Source organism: Phacochoerus africanus, chromosome 8, assembly GCF_016906955.1.
Source record: "Phacochoerus africanus isolate WHEZ1 chromosome 8, ROS_Pafr_v1, whole genome shotgun sequence".
NCBI classification, from domain to species: Eukaryota; Metazoa; Chordata; class Mammalia; order Artiodactyla; family Suidae; genus Phacochoerus; species Phacochoerus africanus.
Window position 1 is genome coordinate 37,716,715 of NC_062551.1, and position 17,926 is coordinate 37,734,640.

The 17,926-nt window shown below is 42.5% G+C and overlaps 2 protein-coding genes across 2 annotated transcripts in view; one reads left to right on the forward strand and one right to left on the reverse strand.

Moving 5' to 3' along the window:
• Positions 1-473: 473 nt before the first annotated feature.
• Positions 474-9,208, reverse strand: ORC6 (origin recognition complex subunit 6). Its single transcript, XM_047792064.1, has 7 exons — positions 8,848-9,208; positions 7,349-7,478; positions 5,525-5,688; positions 5,237-5,326; positions 3,377-3,489; positions 2,489-2,557; positions 474-1,037 (listed from the first exon to the last, which is right to left on the reverse strand). Exons 1-7 carry the CDS (start codon positions 8,910-8,912, stop codon positions 910-912), a joined length of 759 nt encoding a protein of 252 aa, XP_047648020.1. The 5' UTR covers positions 8,913-9,208; the 3' UTR covers positions 474-909.
• A 191-nt stretch (positions 9,209-9,399) lies between these two features.
• The window catches only part of VPS35 (VPS35 retromer complex component), a 33,535-nt gene continuing 25,008 nt past the window's right edge, over positions 9,400-17,926 (forward strand). The window contains exon 1 of the mRNA XM_047791163.1: positions 9,400-9,468. Within this exon, the coding sequence (XP_047647119.1) occupies positions 9,466-9,468 (3 nt within the window). The 5' untranslated portion in view covers positions 9,400-9,465. The remainder of the gene's footprint in view (positions 9,469-17,926) is intronic.

Genomic DNA, 17,926 nt, shown 5'->3' on the forward strand with positions numbered 1-17,926 from the left:
GTGAGATCATACGTATTTCCCTTTCTGTCTCACTTATTTCACTTAGAATAACATCCATGTTGTCTGTTTGTTCTGTTTCTTAATTTTTTAATATAATATAATGCTAATATATAATTCACTACGTGAGACCTCTTTATGTGTTTCTCTCTACATTTCAATACTTACTAAATACTTATGTCCAGAACTGTGCTAAATGTCTTACATCAATTAGCTCGGATACGCCTCCAAATTATTCTATGAGGTAGACGCCAATTTAATTCCTACTTATAGATGAGGCACAAAGAAGCTAATTAATTTGCTCAAGTTTTCACAGGTAGTAAATGGCTAGGCAGGGTTTTAAATCCAGAAAGTCTGAATTAAGAGTTTGTGCTCTAGTGAGCAGTGTGGTTTAGTGTTCAGCAAACTGGGTTTTCCAGCGATGGTTTTTTGGCATAGCAAGGATTCTCCCAAAATCATAACAAGAGCACTCTGAATGCATATAAAAATAACATTTATTAACTTAGGTTGTACCATATATTGATTTAGTCAAACCAAGAGATTTACACAAAAACTTAAGTAAAATCTTTAAGACTCCACTCAGACTGAATTTCACATTCTGGATAGGACAGCAAATTATCTTTGGCTTACAACAAAGCAAAAAAGCAAAATGGCTCCCATTACATTTTGTAGGAGAGCACAGACCTGTGCGGAGCCAAGGCTAACCTAACCAGGCACTGTAGCTGAGCTCATGAATTTGTTGCTCATTTCAGAACCAGCCTGCTCAGCCCTAATGTTGGCTTCTTTTCTATTAAGGCAAGAGTCTTAGGATCCTTGTTCTAAAAGTTCAAAGAAAATTCCAAAGCCCTCCACATGTTCCTTGAGGTGGCAGATGCATTCGGTTTGCTGTACAAGGTAGCCTGGAAGCTGAAATTATTCTGTTGTAGCCTTTTGTGCTTTGGCAGCATTTTCCAAGATTTTCCTTTTCCATTCTTCATAATCCTGTGTCACCTCTTCGTCTTTTTGTGATTTATGTGGGATCTCTACTATATTCTCTGTTTCTATGGGAGAAAAAAATTTTAATGTTTCAAAATCCTTATGTTTACTAATAAGCAAGAAAAAAGTAAGCTTGTTGGAGTTCCCACTGTAGTGCAGTGGGTTAAGAATCTGACTAGCTGCTTGGGTCACTGCAGAGGCACAGGCTCAATCCTGGCCTGATGCAGAGCAGTTAAAGGATCCAGCATTGCTGTAGCTGTGGCTTGGATTCAATTCCTGGCCCGGGGACATCCATAGCCACAGGTGTAGCCATTAAGAAAAAAAAGTAAGCTTGTTTATTTAATTAATTAATTTTTTGATTTTTAGGGCCGCCTGCAGCACATGAAAGTTCCCAGGCCAGGCGTTGAATCAGAGCTATAGCTGCTGGCCTATGCCACAGCCACAGCCACAGCCATGCGGGATCCAAACCACATCTGCAACCTACACAGCTGATGGCAATGCTGGATCCTTAACCCACTGAGTAGGGCCAGGGATCAAACCCAAATCCTCACGGATACTAGTCGGATTTGTTTCTGCTGAGCCACTATGGGAACTCCCTAAGCTTGTTTACTTTAAAATGTCTATTTTAATTAAGGGACTAGGGAATAAGACACCAAAATGAAAAGAGGAAACAGAAGCTAACACATTGGTTTTTCACTCTTGCTTACACTCCAAGCATCCAAGACATTGTGATGATAGCAAACATTTACCAAGCACTGAACGAAGTACTTCAACTCTCACAATTGAGAAATAGGTGTTACTCACTTGTAGAGATTAAGAAAATAAAGTTTATAGAAATCGTCACTTTCCTAAAGTCAAGTGGCCAGTAGGTGGTAAAGCAGGACCTAAGCAGTTTGGCCTCTGATGTATTCTTTTTTTTCCGGCCTTGCTCCCTGCATACAGAAATTCCTAGGTCAGGATTCAAACCTGAGCCACAGCAGTGACCCCAGCTGTTGCAGTGACAACACTGGATCCTTAATTTGTGGCACCACAACCCTGCCTCTGATGTATTCTTTTTTTTTGTTTGTTTGTCTTTTTAGAGCCACACCCGCAGCATATGGAAGTTCCCAGGCTATGGCTCTAATCAGAGCTGCAGCTGCCAACCTAGGCCACAGCCACATTCTGAGCTGCGTCTGCAACCTTACACCACAGCTCACGGCAATGCCAGATCCTTAATCCACTGAGTGAGGCCAGAAATTGAACCAGAGTCCTCATGGATGCTAGTCAGATTCGTTTCCACTGCACCCAAGAGGAACTCCTTAGATGTATTCTTAACTACACAATACTTCTATAAACTTCTACTTGAAGACTGGAAAACTGGTCTTATCAAACGATTAACTGTCAGGATTTAGTTAAAATCTGACTCTTTGACAAGGCAAGCTGTTAAAGCAGCACAGGGTGGTTCACTGCATTAAACTCACTGTACATTAATCCCATTCTACTAATTTCAATGTTCGTCTGGTATTAGCATGCTCACCCTTTGCTGGAGGTTCAACCACTGTCTTCTTTTTCTTCCGTGGGGGAGTGGCTGAATCTTCAGGCTCTCCTTTAGGGAAAAAAGTATCATCAGGGTTCATTTTTTTCCTATTTTCAATTTTAGTTTGGAGGCATATTTTGGGTCACAAATAGAAATTAGATATCTTGACTGACCAAATACTAGAATAAGGAGAAGGCAAATGATCTTGTCCTTCTCTTTTCTTCAGCTTTTCTTGTCAGACTTAAGAATCATTTCTATTCTAGTACACGGAGGCTGGCATTTAACATTGGAGCATATTAACAGAGAATCTATTTTTTAGCATGAATTCACAGAATCACAGGGCTTTTCTTAAAATTTATTAAGCTACTTTATTTGAAAAATAGAAAAAACAATTTTCTCACTAAAAATTTATCTTGTCTACATTATTCTTTTTTTTTTCTGCTTTTTAGGGCTGTACCTTTGGCATATGGAAGTTCCCAGGCTAGGGGTTGAATCCGAACTGCAGCTGCTGGCCTATGCCATAGCTACAGCCACATGGGATCCGAGCCGTGTCTGCAACCTACACCACTGCTCACAGCAACGCTGGATCCTTCCCCACTGAACGAGGTCAGGGATTGAACCTGCATCGTCATGGATCCTAGTTGGGTTCGTTAACCACTGAGCCACGAAGGGAACTCCTATCTCATCTAGGTTAAATTTAGAATTCAGAAAGCAGCTAGTGTGTAGTTCCCACTGTGGCACAGTCAGTTAAGAACTTCCATATGCCATAAGTACGGCCATTAAAAAAAAGAAAGAATGTAGCTATTTATAAGTTTGAAAATATTTGACTTTTACCAGCAGGTTTACATTTTCGGATGACATGATCCGAACCATGGGATAAATACTCACTGTCGATCTGCTGCCCAATCTTCTCTAATTGTTTACAGAGTCGATCAAATATGGCTTTTTTTACACCAGATGTGGCTGTCATTTTATTTTTGTCCACCTTCAGCTTTAGAATCCTATGAAAGAATTTAATAAATTAATCTTCTTAAGATCAGTACAGTTATCTTCTTTGGGCAACCAGCTATCAACTTGTTTCCTTTCAACTCATGCTTTATGAAGAGCCCACAACTGTCTAGTTTTCCTTTACTTTAAACATATATATCATTAGCTACAACCATGCAAATTTGCCTTTTAAAGCTATTTATTTAGGTATTTATTGGACTGTGAGTAAAATGCACATGAGATCTGTTATGTAAAAAACAGGCTACACTGGAGTTCCCGTCGTGGCACAGTGGTTAACGAATCCGACTAGGAACCATGAGGTTGCGGGTTCGATCCCTGGCCTTGTTCAGTGGGTTAAGGATCCGGCATTGCCATGAGCTGTGGTGTGGGTCGAAGACGCCGCTTGGATCCCGTGTTGCTGTGGCTCTGGCGTAGGCCGGTGGCTACAGCTCTGATTGGACCCCTAGCCTGGGAACCTCCGCATGCCGCGGGAGCGGCCCAAGAAAAGGCAAAAAGACAAAAAACAAACAAACAAACAACAAAAAACCCCCCAAACAGGCTACATAAAAGACATTTGCTATAGCACTTCATGCCTTATAGAGCTCTTTCTAGTAAATCTCAGATGTTACTAATTGCTGAATGACAATTACAGCATTTTTAAGTGTTCAACTTGCTTTTACCCATGATATTTACATTTATACTACATGAATATAAACCATCCTCTCCTCTAAAAAAAAAAAAAAACAAAAAAACCCAAAAAAAACCCTAACAAAACTCTACGAGAACCACTCATGAAAAATTCAAAACAAACTTCTTATTTACAATAACAGCCCATTCAAATCTTTTTTTTTTGCTTAGTGAAACTTGGTTTCAAAAGTGAAGTTATTTGTCAATAATGTTTTTGTTGTTTTCTTTTTATTTTGTCTGCACCTGTGGCATACAGAAGTTCCTGGGGCCAGGGATTGAACCCACGCCACAGTAGTAACCAGAGCCAAAGCAGTGACAACATGGGATCCTTAACCTGCTAAGCCACCGGGAAACTTCAATACTGTTTTCTACAATAACAGCCACACTCCCTCCACACACCTTTGTTGAATTAAACGGACATTTTCTATGGAGGCTAATTAATCCCTAATAGTAGCTAATAGAGCCAAACATACCAAAATGAGTGGTTAGGTAGTAAGAAACCTATTCTTTAAGGGCCAGCTACACTTTGTTTTCTCAAGTGTTTTCCGGCAAGATAAAACAAGACAATTTCAGACAAAAATAACAATTACTACTATTTCCAGGGTAACATTTCAGTAAACACATAGATAAACCCCAAAGATTCAAATTAAGAATTTATCTAAAGGCTTTATAAGTTACTTAAAAAAAAGTAGCAATCAGTACTTTAAAAAATATATATAACTGGAAAATTGCAAACCACTGTTTTAATGACAAATTTCACTACTTATAAAAGGCAGACCCTGAAATCAGAATATCCATATATATGTGATATATACATATACACATGAACACACACACACAGCTGTTTATATAACGTATATATACAGCTCACACTTGGCATGTGGACTTCAGGCAACACTAGTTCCAAGTTACTGGCTCTACTGTAGGAGGAAGAATGGTCGCTTGGCCACTACTCCTAATGTTATTTAGGAATATATGCTCTGAGTTGAAATCAACAAAATTAGAGGTATTCTTTGGAAATGAGAAATTTATTTATAAATATGGACTTTTCTGAATGTTAAAAGGAAAACTTACTTGCATGCTGAAAGTAATGCAGCAGTGGTGAAAAGCGGTCTGGATAAGTCGAGATCCACGTGCTGTGTCTGTGGAAGACTGGACTCATAGCTAAGAGAAAGCAGTATGTGCTGAGTTATTTGTTATAAAATATTTCAAAGGGACTGAAAATGCAAATAAGAACTTATAAACTATTTAAATGTATAAAATATGCATTCTGTCACTTCAGCATATTAGCTATTTCTTAAGACTGACAATTAATATTCTGCTTTATGTATCAGTATTGATTTTCAATTATATGCCTCATACCTTTGCAGTATCTTTGAAGCCATGTTCACTGCTTCCGTACAGCTAAACTGTACAGCTAGGTCTCTTATTCCAATATTTGAGTTCAGGCCAAGTAAATACTCAAAAGATTTAAGACAGTTCTGATACATCTTCTTGTTCAAACCAGAAAGTTTAATTAAATAAGCCTTAGAAAGGGGAAAAACAGGAATCATAAAAATCATAAGTGCTCTATATTAGTACCTTCAAACATTCGTTTAATAAGTAAACTTTTATTTATTTATTTATTTATTTTTGGTCTTTTTGCCTTTTCTATGGCTGCTCCCGAGGCATATGGAGGCTCCCAGGCTAGGGGTCAAATCGGAGCTGTAGCTGCTGGCCTACACCAGAGCCACAGCAACGCCAGATCCAAGCCGCATCTGTGACCCACACCACCGCTCACGGCAACACCGGATCCTTAACCCACTGAGCAAGGGCAGGGATGGAACCCGCAACCTCATGGTTCCTAGTCAGATTCGTTAACCACTGGGCCACAAAGGGAACTCTATAAGTAAACTTTTTAAAATTAATTATTTCTGTGGCAAGTCGCTCTACCTAAAGGTTTAGCTTCATGTAGTCAAAAACTAGTAATCATGTCAGGCAAGTTAAGTACTGCTTGCTCGCAAGAAGCTCACACTATAAAAGGCAGCCATGCATGTGCACAGATAATTTAAACTACAATCCAGTGTAGCCAAGCTGTGAATAAAAAAAATAGGAGGTGCATACATGGTCACTTGTTTCAGCAATGGTGCCAATTCACTGGGAAAATGAAGGAGGGAAGTTGCCAGAGTGGGTTGTGGGGTGTGTGGAACAAGGAAAGGGAGAGGAGAGGGACCCTGAGAGAGAAACGGGAGGATCCACAATTGAGGGACACCAGCCCTGCCTGGGCAGGCAAAGCTTAATGAAGGATGTAACAGGGTCATTTTAAGACAAACAGGAGCTTTCAAGGAAAGAATTCCAGGTTGAAAAAATGGGGGGTTGCATTTACAAAGTCATAACTCATTAAAGTGCATGGTCTGTTAATGAATAGTGTGGCTTCAGGATAGGGTTCAAGAGGGGTGGGAGAACTGGATGATGATGGGGAGCCAACCCATTGAGAGCCAATGGTGTTTGGTATTTTTTTTTGCAATGCTTGTGTCATATGCAAGTTCTTGGTCCGGAACTGAACCTGTGGCACAGCAGTTACCTCAGCTGCTGCAGGGACAATGCCAGGTCCTTAACCTGGTGCACCACAAGAGAACTCCAAGCCAATGGTGTTTTGAATGGCACCATTTAATCAGTGTACCGTTACATAACAGGTACTGTGTTACAGGTGTTACATATAGTACTGTAAGGATCCTTACAGTAATCCAGTGAAATGGATATTCTTACCCCCAATTTATGAATGAGGAAACTGGAGACTCAGAACAGGTAACTGGTGGCGTTGAGTTTTGGTCTCAACCTCTAAGCCTTGCTGACTCCACAGTGTGTGCTCTCACTCACTGTGACATTCAAAAATAACACAGGGGTTTTAAAGTATGTGCTTTAGGAGGATGATGCCAGTGGCAGTGTAGAAGATGGCTTTGTTGTGTAAAGAAAGAGGTGCTCGGGGAAACTAGATAGTAAAGAGTAAAGAGCACATGACAAAAACTAGTTTTTCCCAAACTCAACAAAATGATTCTAAAGTTCATCTAGAATAACATATGTGACTAGCCAAGAAAATTCTAAAACACAAGTTTTGATGGGATCTAGTCAAACCAAAGATTACAAGGTATGGTTAAACTTCCGTGTTGCACTAGAGTATTCAGACATGCAGTGGGACCTACTTACCCTGTCCAAGGGGCACTTCATGCAGGAAGCTGCAAGGTCCAGGCACATGACTGCATTGCTGGTTTCTGTGGTATGTGCAGACAGGCCAATACACTTCACGTGGGACAGTCGCAAGTACTCCTCCGCTTTCCTGAGCAACATTTTTTTGTTTATTTTTTAGGGCCGCACCTGCAGCCTATGGAAGAACTTCTGAAGTTCCTTTGGCTAGGGGCCAAACCCAAATTGCAGCTGCTGGCCCACACCACAGCCACAGCAGCATGGGATCCAAATCTGCGACCTACACCACTGCAACGCTGCATCCTTAACATACTGAGTGAGGCAGGGATTGAACCTGCGTCCTTATGGGTACTAGCTGGATTCGTAACCCGCTGAGCCACAACGAACTGCCTCCTGAGCAACATATTCACTAAAATTCTTATCTAGAAGTTTGGCCCTGCACTTTGGTAAACAATGAATTCAGCCTGGTGACTTCGCTGTGAGCCTAAGTCCTGTGCGAGTTTATTTGGGGCCTCCCTTTAGGGGAGGACAGGATTCTATAAGACAGAACAAGCTCTCTGACTACAGACACGACTGTGCTGAAGTTCTTTCAGGCAAAAGTTCTTGAAATCCTCCAAAAAACAACACTTCTCTCAAGCCTTCCGTTTCTGGAAAAAGCATGAATTGTCACAGAGACAGGCAGGTGAGGCCAGGGTTCTGCCTTCCTCTGAATCAGTAGTTCTCAAACTTTAGTGTACAAGTCAGCCACCCTGGGGCTTATGAAAACACATTGCTGGATCCCAGACCCAGAGTTTCTGATCAGTAGGCCTGGGGGGGGGAGTGGGGAGAGGCAAGCGTCAAGAAGATACTGATGCTGCTGGTCCAAGGACCACACTTTGAGAACCACTGTGCTAAATGATTACGAGTCCAGGAGGTCATACTTTTAATCTTTTAATAAGTCCTCCTTCCCTTTCCTCACCTAATTGACAGCCCAGGAACTAGGCCTAGTCGGGCCCTTCAGTTTAGCTACCATACTTTATTTCCAACTCCGGATCACGCTAAGATCCTTCCCACCCGAGGGCTTTAGCACAGGTTGCTGCCTCTGCCGGCCTCTCCCCACATCTTCCCGCGGCCGGCACCTTCTATCATTCGGGTCTCAGCGCAAATGACATCCCTCCGTGGCTTTCCCGCAAGTTTTCCGCCCCACCGCCAGCTTCGTTTTCGGCGTTGTCGTTGCCAATAAAGACACCGCCCTCCATGGGTTCTGTATCCCGTCTACCTGCCTTAACGCCGTCAACAGACCCTTCGTAAGTTTGCGTAACGACCCAAGCTCTCCGCTTCTCTCCTCTTCCCCACTGTGCAGCCCCCAGATCCAGGACGTCTACACTCGCGCCCTTCCGGCCACCTCCACTGCCGGGAGGCTTTTCTTGAAGTAGGGCCTAAATCCCGCCTTCGCGCGAGAAAGGCCGGGGCCTGGTCCGAGGAGAGCGCAGGGCCTCTAGGGCGTGCGCGGCTGGACTCACCTCAGCACCTCCGGCTCGGCAATGCCCAGGCGCGGGGCTAAGCGCCGGATAAGACCAGAGTCCATGGCGCGGACAAGAACCACTCCCGCAAACAGCTGCGACACTACGAAACCCGCGCGCAGACGCCGCGCCCGCCTGTGAGGGCCGGGCCCTAGCGCCCCGCTGCATCTGGATTGGTCCAGAAGAACAGTTAAGGCCGCCTCCTGGTATTTCTTTTGCGCATGCGCGCTGCGAGTGCACGCTCCAAGGCAGAAAGCGAATGAGGTCGGGCGGCTCCCACTTCTTCCATTCCTCCCTTCTTGACAGACTCAAACCCTGCCTTTCACTCTTGCTGTCTCCTTCCCGCAGGAGAGATCCCCCGCTACTCTGCACTGCCCCGCCCGCCACACACTGTGGAGAGACTGGCTGGAACCTAAGTCCATCAGTCTAGCGTAAAGTGACAAGGGCCAATAAATACGCGAAACTCGAGGTTCCTAGAAGCCGGCCAATAGAGGAGCCGCCTGTAGGGTTCGAAGGCGGAGCTGGAGGGGGCGGGGCTTGGAGGGGCGCAGAGTCACCTGACCGCGGGAGGCTCCGCGCGGGGTGGGTGCTGCTTGCTGCAGGCTCAGGGGAGTCGCCATGGTGAGTGCTGAGGGGCAGCGGGCCCGGGGCCAACCCTTTTCCCAGCCCCTGCTCGCTCCCACCACCCTGGAGCCCTGCGAGCTCAGTCGGGGCCCCGCGGCCTGATCGGGGCTAATAGCAGCCCGGCTTGGCCTGTGGGATAGGGGACAGCCCGGGGAAGGCCGCAGACGGGTTGATCCGGGCCCGGGTGGGTGGGTGCGGCGCCTGGCCGCTGCCGTTGCTCTTTGAGGGGCTGTCTCAGCTCCTTGCCTGTGGGGGTCCCGGAAGGCCACCGCCCCGCCTTGAGGGGATCCCGAATACCGGGTCTGGAAGTCTGGGTGGAACGGGGGCGTGCGGACGGCCTGAGGCTCAAAGGTGGGGTTGGGACCCGCCCAAAGGCTGCTTCCTTGCTGGCGTTTCCACCTTTGTGCCTGGTAGTGCTTTCTTGTCCCTTTCGTGTGCAAGGAATACCTTCCGGAGGGGCCATGATGGTGCCCTGGCCTTTCTCGGCCTCATAGCCCCCTGCAGTGTATGTTAGCGAATTCTAGGGACTCGCTTACGTGAATTTCCTGGAAGGACTCATGCTATCTCATATGCTTTCATTCTGAGAGACGGAAAGGAGACTGTTGTTTCCTTTAACATTTGTTCATTGGGCGCTCTGGCTCTCTTTCTGAGTTCCCCATTGATGAAATCCAAGTATTATACTTACTGGAAGTGGGCATTCTCCTTAGCGCCTCTCCGTGATGGCATCAAGTCTGGCTTTTGGCCCGTGAGCTTGAACTTCCTCAAAATGTGAATCTTTGTGTCTAGTTTCCACAAAGGCAAGTTGTCACTTGCATTTTATTAGCGCTTGACATAGTCTGCACCATGTAAGTAATGTTTTTGGATGTTGGTGTACAGTATGTCAGGTTTAATTATCTCACTGTTCACTTTATATAGTCAGGCTTCTGGAAACCTGTAAGCCTGGAGACAGGCTTCACTTTAAATGTGTCAATTCCAAAAAGCAGTATTAAATGTTTGACATATATTACTTTCATATAATTTGATGTCGTACAAAGTGATTTTGCTTATTTCTCAGAATTTTTAGTTGGGAATTGATAAAGGAATGCTGCAAAAATTAAATTAGGACAAATGTTTGTTTCTCAACCACTCAATCTACGACATTTATAGGGTTTCATAATCAGAGTATTTAACTGATGTTCTACTATAGGTCTTGGTTATGTGTTGGATGAACCAATTTGAAGCAGTGAGCCAGACGCAGAGTTCTGTCCTCATGAATTTTATGGGCAACAAAAACTTGAGGAACAGACTTGTCATAGCCACTGTCTCTGTGACTTGGGCAAGTCACTCGATCTTCTTTGAGTCTCACTTTTATATCTGAAAACAAATGTTGGCCTCTTGGGCCTTTCCCAATCCTAAAATTTTAGGATCCGGTTCAGTTCCTCATTCATCTTATATGCTTTCCAGGCTGGGCACTGGAAACTAACCCTTGCTTTCAAAGAACTTAAGAGTCTAGCAGGGAAGACATGCTTGTGGAATTTAATGAATACAGTCATTACTAGCCCTGTCAACTCAGTGTTGTGAGGGCAAGGAGGAAGAGAGTTCTACCTGGGGAGCTCATCTTCTGAGACCCTGAAGAAGGTGAGCAGAAATTCTCCAGGTGGAGAAGAAAGTGTATTGCCAGTAGGGCAAGCTGGAGAAGTGAATGCTCATGGTGTATTCCTGGGGGAACTTACTGGTAAATGGAATTGGAGACACTTCAGTATTAAAATTATGTTTGGATGTTCTCATCCCTTCATCATCCTTAGTTCTCCCTAGCAATAGTTCAATTGCTATTTTGGTGCCTTATCATTTTAAAAATAATACTTTCATTAACATAATGAAATTCTGTACTTTAGTGAGACTATTTTCATTTTACAGTTGATTTGCATTGCGTTGTTAGATTACATCTACAGCATATAGCGGAGGGATTGATGAACAAAAAAGTTTCTAGGATGGGTGGGGATAATTGCTGGTATCTAAGGGGAATATAATAATAATGGTAACACTTATGGGAAGTTCTTATTACCAAGTGCTCAGCACTTCTGGGGCTTTGTTTGTGTCATTTCATTTATTACTCATAACAGTGACAGAAGTGCTCATATTATTCCTATTTGATACAAGAGGAAAGGAAAGCACATTGAATGGAGAATCGTTTTATAAGTGATATGTTCGTGGTGACCTTTGTTTTCTTGCACCTTTTAACTTTGTAAACTTGGAAGGGCTGTTTGGCTTGGGTCTCAAGCTCAGATGGGCCTTGAGTCTGTAGTATTTCCATTTTTCTGTGATGTATGTTGCTGCTACATACAGAGTCATTTTGTAAATGGAGAACCACATTGGGTACCTGGCATGTGTGGTTTTTGGGGGTATTTTTGGCCACATCCTCAGCATATGGAAGTAGGTTCCTGGGCCAGGGATCAAACCTCACCAGCAGCAACCCAAACTGCTGCTGTGACAATGCCAGATCCTTAACCTGCTGAGCTACAAGGAAACTCCTGGCTCATGTTAGTGAGAGTATGTTCATGTTATGACTAACACTGTTCTGTGTGACACTTCCCAGGATGTGTCTAGATGCTCCCTTAGAATAGCCATTTGTCCAATAACTACATTGTCTTAAAAAGTAATAAGTAAAAATACATTGATTTATCATAGCGTTATCTCTTCATTTGAAGCCTACTAATAAATCTATAATTTTCTACTTTTTATGTTTCTATTAATTTTAAACCCAGTTGATACAAAGTTGAAAATTTTTGCTAGTGTGTGTTTATAGAAGATTGACTCTAGTCAATTCTATATAAACATTTTTGAATTGTTTGCAGTCTCTTTATAACCACAGTTTTATTTGCTATATAATTATAATACACAGTAGCCAAAAGGTAGGAGAAATCCATATGTCCATCAACAGATAAATGGAGAAACCCAATGGTATATCCACACAATGAAATATTATTTATCATTAAAAAGGAAGGAAATTTTGACATTGGCTACAACATGGATGTTGTATTCCACTTAAATGAAGTCCTAGAGAAGTCAAATTCCTGGAGAAAGTAAAATGGTGGTTGCCTGGGATGGGAGTGGGGGGATGGGGAGTTACTGTTTAATGGGCCCAGAGTTTCCTTTTGGAAAGATGAAAAAGTTCTAGAGATAAATGATGATGAGGACTGTAAAACACTGTGGATGTACCAAATGCCACTGAACTGTACACTTAAAAATGGTCAAGATGGCAAATTTTACGTTATATATGTTTTTCCAGGATAAAAATTATAAAAATGTCCTGCTCATCTCTAAGTTGTCCATCTAAGCCTAATGAAATTAGGTATTAAGTATTGTTAAGTATTACTGCTTATCTCTAAGTTGTCCTTCTAAGCCTAATGAAATCCATTGATTCTGATCATTGTTAAATCTATTGCATCCAGAGGTAAAAAGCCCAAAAAAAATCCAAACTATAGCTTGGTCTCACTGAAGTTCCCAGAGGACCACCCCATGATGAATAGTGAATTTCATTAAGTCACAATCCTTAAGTGCTCATGTCCTCCTTGTCTCTGAGACCAACATTTTACACTTATAGTTTTGTTGTATAAATTAATCTTCCCTTTAATTTGACTGTTTCTTCGAAACTTATCTATGCTTATGAAGAAGTGTGGTCACAGAGAAACTCAGTTTAATAGAGTTTGCTATAGGAAAAAATAAAGAGATGCTTAACATTGCCTATTCAATTAATGTTTTCGCTTTCCAAAATTAGACCAAGCAAGTATTCAATTTTTATAAACTCTTCTAGTTCTGAAGTGGGTTTTAATGTGTTTTTTTTTTTTTAATCTTGAAATTAAGTGTTGTTTTGAGTATCTTCATAATGGAGCAGATCATGTTTATAAGTCCTTGCCTTCCAGCTTTCCCAGTTTATTTTATGAGGCATTCTATCATAAGTCATTTTATTTAATAAAGTGAAGTTCACATAACATAAAATTAACCACTTTAAAATGAGCAATTCAGTGGCATTTAGTACATTCACGGTGTTGTATGACTACCATCTCTGTCTAGTGTCAGAACATTTTTATGACCCAGAAGGAAACCCTGTACTCATCAAGCAGTTAGTCATTCACTCTCCCTCCTGGTAACTACTGCTGGTCTGCTTTTTTGGGGGAGAGGGTGGCATCTGGAAGATCCTGGACCAGGTATTGAACCTGTGCCACCGTAGCACCCAAGCCGCTGCAGTGACAGTGCCAGATCCTCAACCTGCTATGCCACAAGGGAACTCCTGCTTTCTATTTCTGTGGATGATTTACCTATCTTGAATACAAGCACACTGCATTTTATTGTGCTTTGCTTTGTTGTGTGTGTATGTATGTGTGTGCGTTTTCAAACAAATTGAAGATTTGTGGCAACCCTGCATCTGGCAGATTTGTTGGTACCATTTTTCTAACATTTGCTCACTTCATGTCTTTGTGTCACATTTTGGTAATTCTCACAATATTTTGAACTTTTTCATTATTATAGTTGGTACAGTAATCATTGATCTTTGATGTTGCTGTTTTTGGGCTATACAAACTGCCTGTCTTAAGTCAGCGAACTTAATTGATCAGTACTGTGTGTGTTCTGACTGCTCCACTGACCAGATGTTCTTGTTACTGTCCCTCTCCTTGGCTTCCCTATTTTCTGAGACACAACAATATTGAAGTTGGTTCAGCTAATAGCCCTGCAGTGGCCTCTCAGTGTTCAAGTGAGAGGAAGAGTTGCATGTTCTCACTTTAAATCAAAAGCTAGAAGTGGAGTTCTTCTTGTCATGGCGCAGTGGAAGTGAATCTGACTAGGAACCATGAAGTTTCGGGTTTGATCCCTGGCCTTGCTCAGTAGGTTAAGGATCCACTGTTGCTGTGAGCTATGGTGTGGGTTGCAGACACGGCTCGGATCCCGCATTGCTGTGGCTCTGGCGAAGGCCAGCAGCCAACAGTTCCGATTAGACCTCCATATGCCGTGGGTGTGGCCCTAAAAAGCAAAATGACAAAAAAAAAAAGAAAAGAAAAAGAAAAACTAGAAGTGATTAAGCTTAGCAAGGAAAGCATGTGAAAGTTGGAATCAGCTAAAAGCTCAGTCTCTTTCACCAGTTAGTCAAGTTATGAATGTAAACAAAGTTCTTGAAGGAAATTAAAATTGCTACTCCATTAAGCATGAGTGATAAGGCAAAACAGCCTTCTGGAGAAGGTTTTAGTGGTCTGGATAAGTGGTTTAACCAGCCACAGCATTTCCTTAAACCAAAGCCTGATCCAGACCAGTGCCCTCTCTTCAGTTCTCTGAAGGCTTAGAGAGGTAAGGAAGCTGCAGAAGAAAAATCAGAGCTAGCAGAGGGTGGTTCATAAGGTTTAGGGAAAGAAGCTCCTCTATAACATAAAAATGCAAGGTGAAGCAGCAAGTGCTGATGCAGAAGCTATAATCCAAAAGGTCTAGATAAGATAATTGATGAAGGTGGCTACACTAAACAAATTTCATTGTAGACAAAACAGCCTTGTATTGGAAGAAGATGCTACCTAGGATTCATAGCTAGAGGGGAGAAGTCAACGTCTGGCTTCAAAGTTCAGGCTGACTCTCTTTTTAGGGGCTAATGCAGCTGGTAACATTATGAGTTGGAACCAACACTCATTTACTATTCCTAAAATCCTGAGGTCCTTATGAATTATGGGTCTGTGCCCATAAACAAAAAAAACAAAGCCTGGATGACAACACATCTGTTCACAACGTGGGTTACTGAATATTTAGAGCCTGCTGTTGAGACCTACTGTTCCGAAAAAGATTCCTTTCAAAATAGTAATGCTCAGTGGCAGTGCACATTAGTTACCCAAGAGCACGAATGGAAATATACAAGCAAGATTAATATTGTTTTCATGCCTGCTAACATATCCATGGTGTAGGCTGTGGATCAAAGAGTCATTTCAGCTTTCAATTCAGGCCTTATCACTTAAGGAATACATTTCATAAGGCTATAGCTGCTATGGCAGGTAGTGATTCCTCTGATAAATCTGGGTCAAGTAAATTGAAAACCTTTTGGAAAGGACTCACCATTCTAGAAGCCATTAAGAACATTTGTGATTCATGGGAAGAGGTCAGAATATCAACATCCACAGGAGTTTGGAAGAGATTGATTTCAGCCTTCATGGATGACCCTCCTGGGTTCAAGATTTCAGTGGAGGAAGTAACTGAAGATGTGCTGGAAATAGCAAGAGAACTAGAATCAGAAGTGGAGCCTGAAGATGTGGCTGAATCCTGTAATCTCCTTTAATGGACCTTATGGATGAGTAAACAAAGTGGTTTGTTTGTTTGTTTCTTTCCTTCCTTCCTTCCCTCCCTCCCTCCTTCCTTCCTTCTCTCTCTCTCTCTCTCTCTCTCTCTCTCTCTCTATCAGGGCTGTACCCGCTGCATATGGAGGTTCTCAGGCTAGGGGTTGAATTGGAGTTGTAGCTGCCAGCCTACATCACAGCCACAGCAATGCAGGATCAAAACCACATCTGCAACCTACACCACAGCTCTCGGCAACGCCAGATTCTTAACCCACTGAGTGAGGCCAGGGATCGAACCTGTGTCCTCTTGGATGCTAGGATGCTAGTCAGATTTGTTTCTGCTGAGCCATGAAGGGAACTCCCTAAGAAAGTGGTTTCTTGAGATGGAAACTACTCTTTTTTTTTTTTTTTGTCTTTTGTCCTTTTAGGGCTGCACCAGCAGCATATGTAGGTTACCAGGCTAGGGGTCTAATCGGAGCTACTGCTGGGAGCTACAGCTGCCGGCCACAGCCACAGCCACAGCCATAGTCACAACAAAGCCAGATCTGAGCTGTGCCTTCGACCTTCACCACAGCTCGTGGCAACGCCAGATCCTGAACCCACTGAGCGAGGCCAGGGGTTGAACCCGAAACCTCATGGTTCCAAGTCGGATTTGTTTCCACTGTGCCACAATGGGGGAACTTCGAGATGGAAACTCCTCCTGGTGAAGATGGCAGTGAAGATTGATGAAATGACAGCAAAGGATTTACTGATTTAGTTGATAAAGCAGTGCTGGATTCAAGGGGACTGACTGCAGTTTTGAAAGCAGTTCTACTGTGGGTGAATGGTATCAAACAGTATCACATGCTACAGAGAAATTGTTCATGATAGGAAGAGTCAGTCGATTCGGTAGACTTTATTGTTTTATTTTAAGAAATTTCTGCAGTTACCCTGACCTTCAGCAGCCACCACCTTGATCAGTCAGCAACCATCAACATTGTGGCAAGACCATCCACCAGCAAAAAGTAATGACTCAGTGAAGGGTTAGGTGATAGTTAGCAGTTTTTAGCAATAAATTATTTTAATATTAAGGTATGCCCATTGTTTATTTAGACTAATGCTATTGCACACTTAATAGATTAAGGTAAACATAACCTTTGTATGCATTGAGAAACCAAAAAGTTTGTGTAACTCACTTTATTGCAGTATTCACTTTATTGTGGTGGCCTGGAACCAAACCTGCAGTATCTGAGATATGCCTGTATTTCATATCAGTGGGATCCTACGATAGGTAGTCTTTTGTGTCTTGCTTCTTTTACTTAGTATAATGTCTTCTAGGTTATTTCACATAGCATGTATCAATACTTCAGACCTTATGACTGGGTAATATTCCATTGTTATGTATGTACCACAGTTTGTTTATTCATCCATCTGTTGATTCTTCATTTTAAAAAATTATATATATCATCTTGGAGTTCCCGTTGTGATTCAGTGGTTAACGAATCTAGCTAGGAACCATGAGGTTGCGGGTTTGATCCCTGGCCTCACTCAGTGGGTTAAGGATGTGGTGCCGTGAGCTGTGGTGTAGGTCACAGATGTGGCTTGGATCCTGCGTTGCTGTGGCTCTGACGTAGGCCGGCAGCTACAGCTCCAATTAGACCCCTAGCCTGGGAACCTCCATACGCTGTGGGAGCAGCCCTAGAAAAGGCAAAAAGACAAAAAAAAATAAAAATAATTAGAAATTATATACATCATCTAAAACCAGCTTATTCATTCATAGAGTGAACATTTCTGAAGGATCCATTATGTGTCAGGCAATGTGTTGGGTCCCAGGATGTAAAAATGGCCATCACTGATAATTAAAATGTGATACCTGCTATAGAAGTGGTATAAACACAGTGTTTATACAACCTAAGGGATGGAGTGGTTAATTCTGCTTGGCAGGTAAATCTAATTGATTTTCCAAGCAGATTTTTTTCTTTTTTCTTTTTTTTTTCTTTCTTTCTTTTCTTTTTTCTTTTCTTTTTTTTTTTTTTGGTCTTTTTGCCTTTTCTAGGGCTACTCCTGCAGCACATGGAGGTTCCCAGGCTTGGGGTCGAATCGGAGCCTACACCAGAGCCATAGAAATTCGGGATCCGAGCTACACCACAGCTCACGGCAACGCCAGATCCTCAACCTACCGAGCAAGGCCA

Excerpts from the sequence above, each read along its gene's own strand:
- ORC6 (XM_047792064.1), bottom strand. The coding sequence starts at position 8,912 with ATGGACTCTGGTCTTATCCGGCGCTTAGCCCCGCGCCTGGGCATTGCC. Across the intron at positions 7,479-8,847 it reads GCCGAGCCGGAGGTGCTGAG|GAAAGCGGAGGAGTACTTGC; the intron begins GTGAGTCCAGCC and ends AATGTTGCTCAG. Across the intron at positions 3,490-5,236 it reads GCATTACTTTCAGCATGCAA|GATTCTAAAGCTGAAGGTGG; the intron begins GTAAGTTTTCCT and ends ATTCTTTCATAG.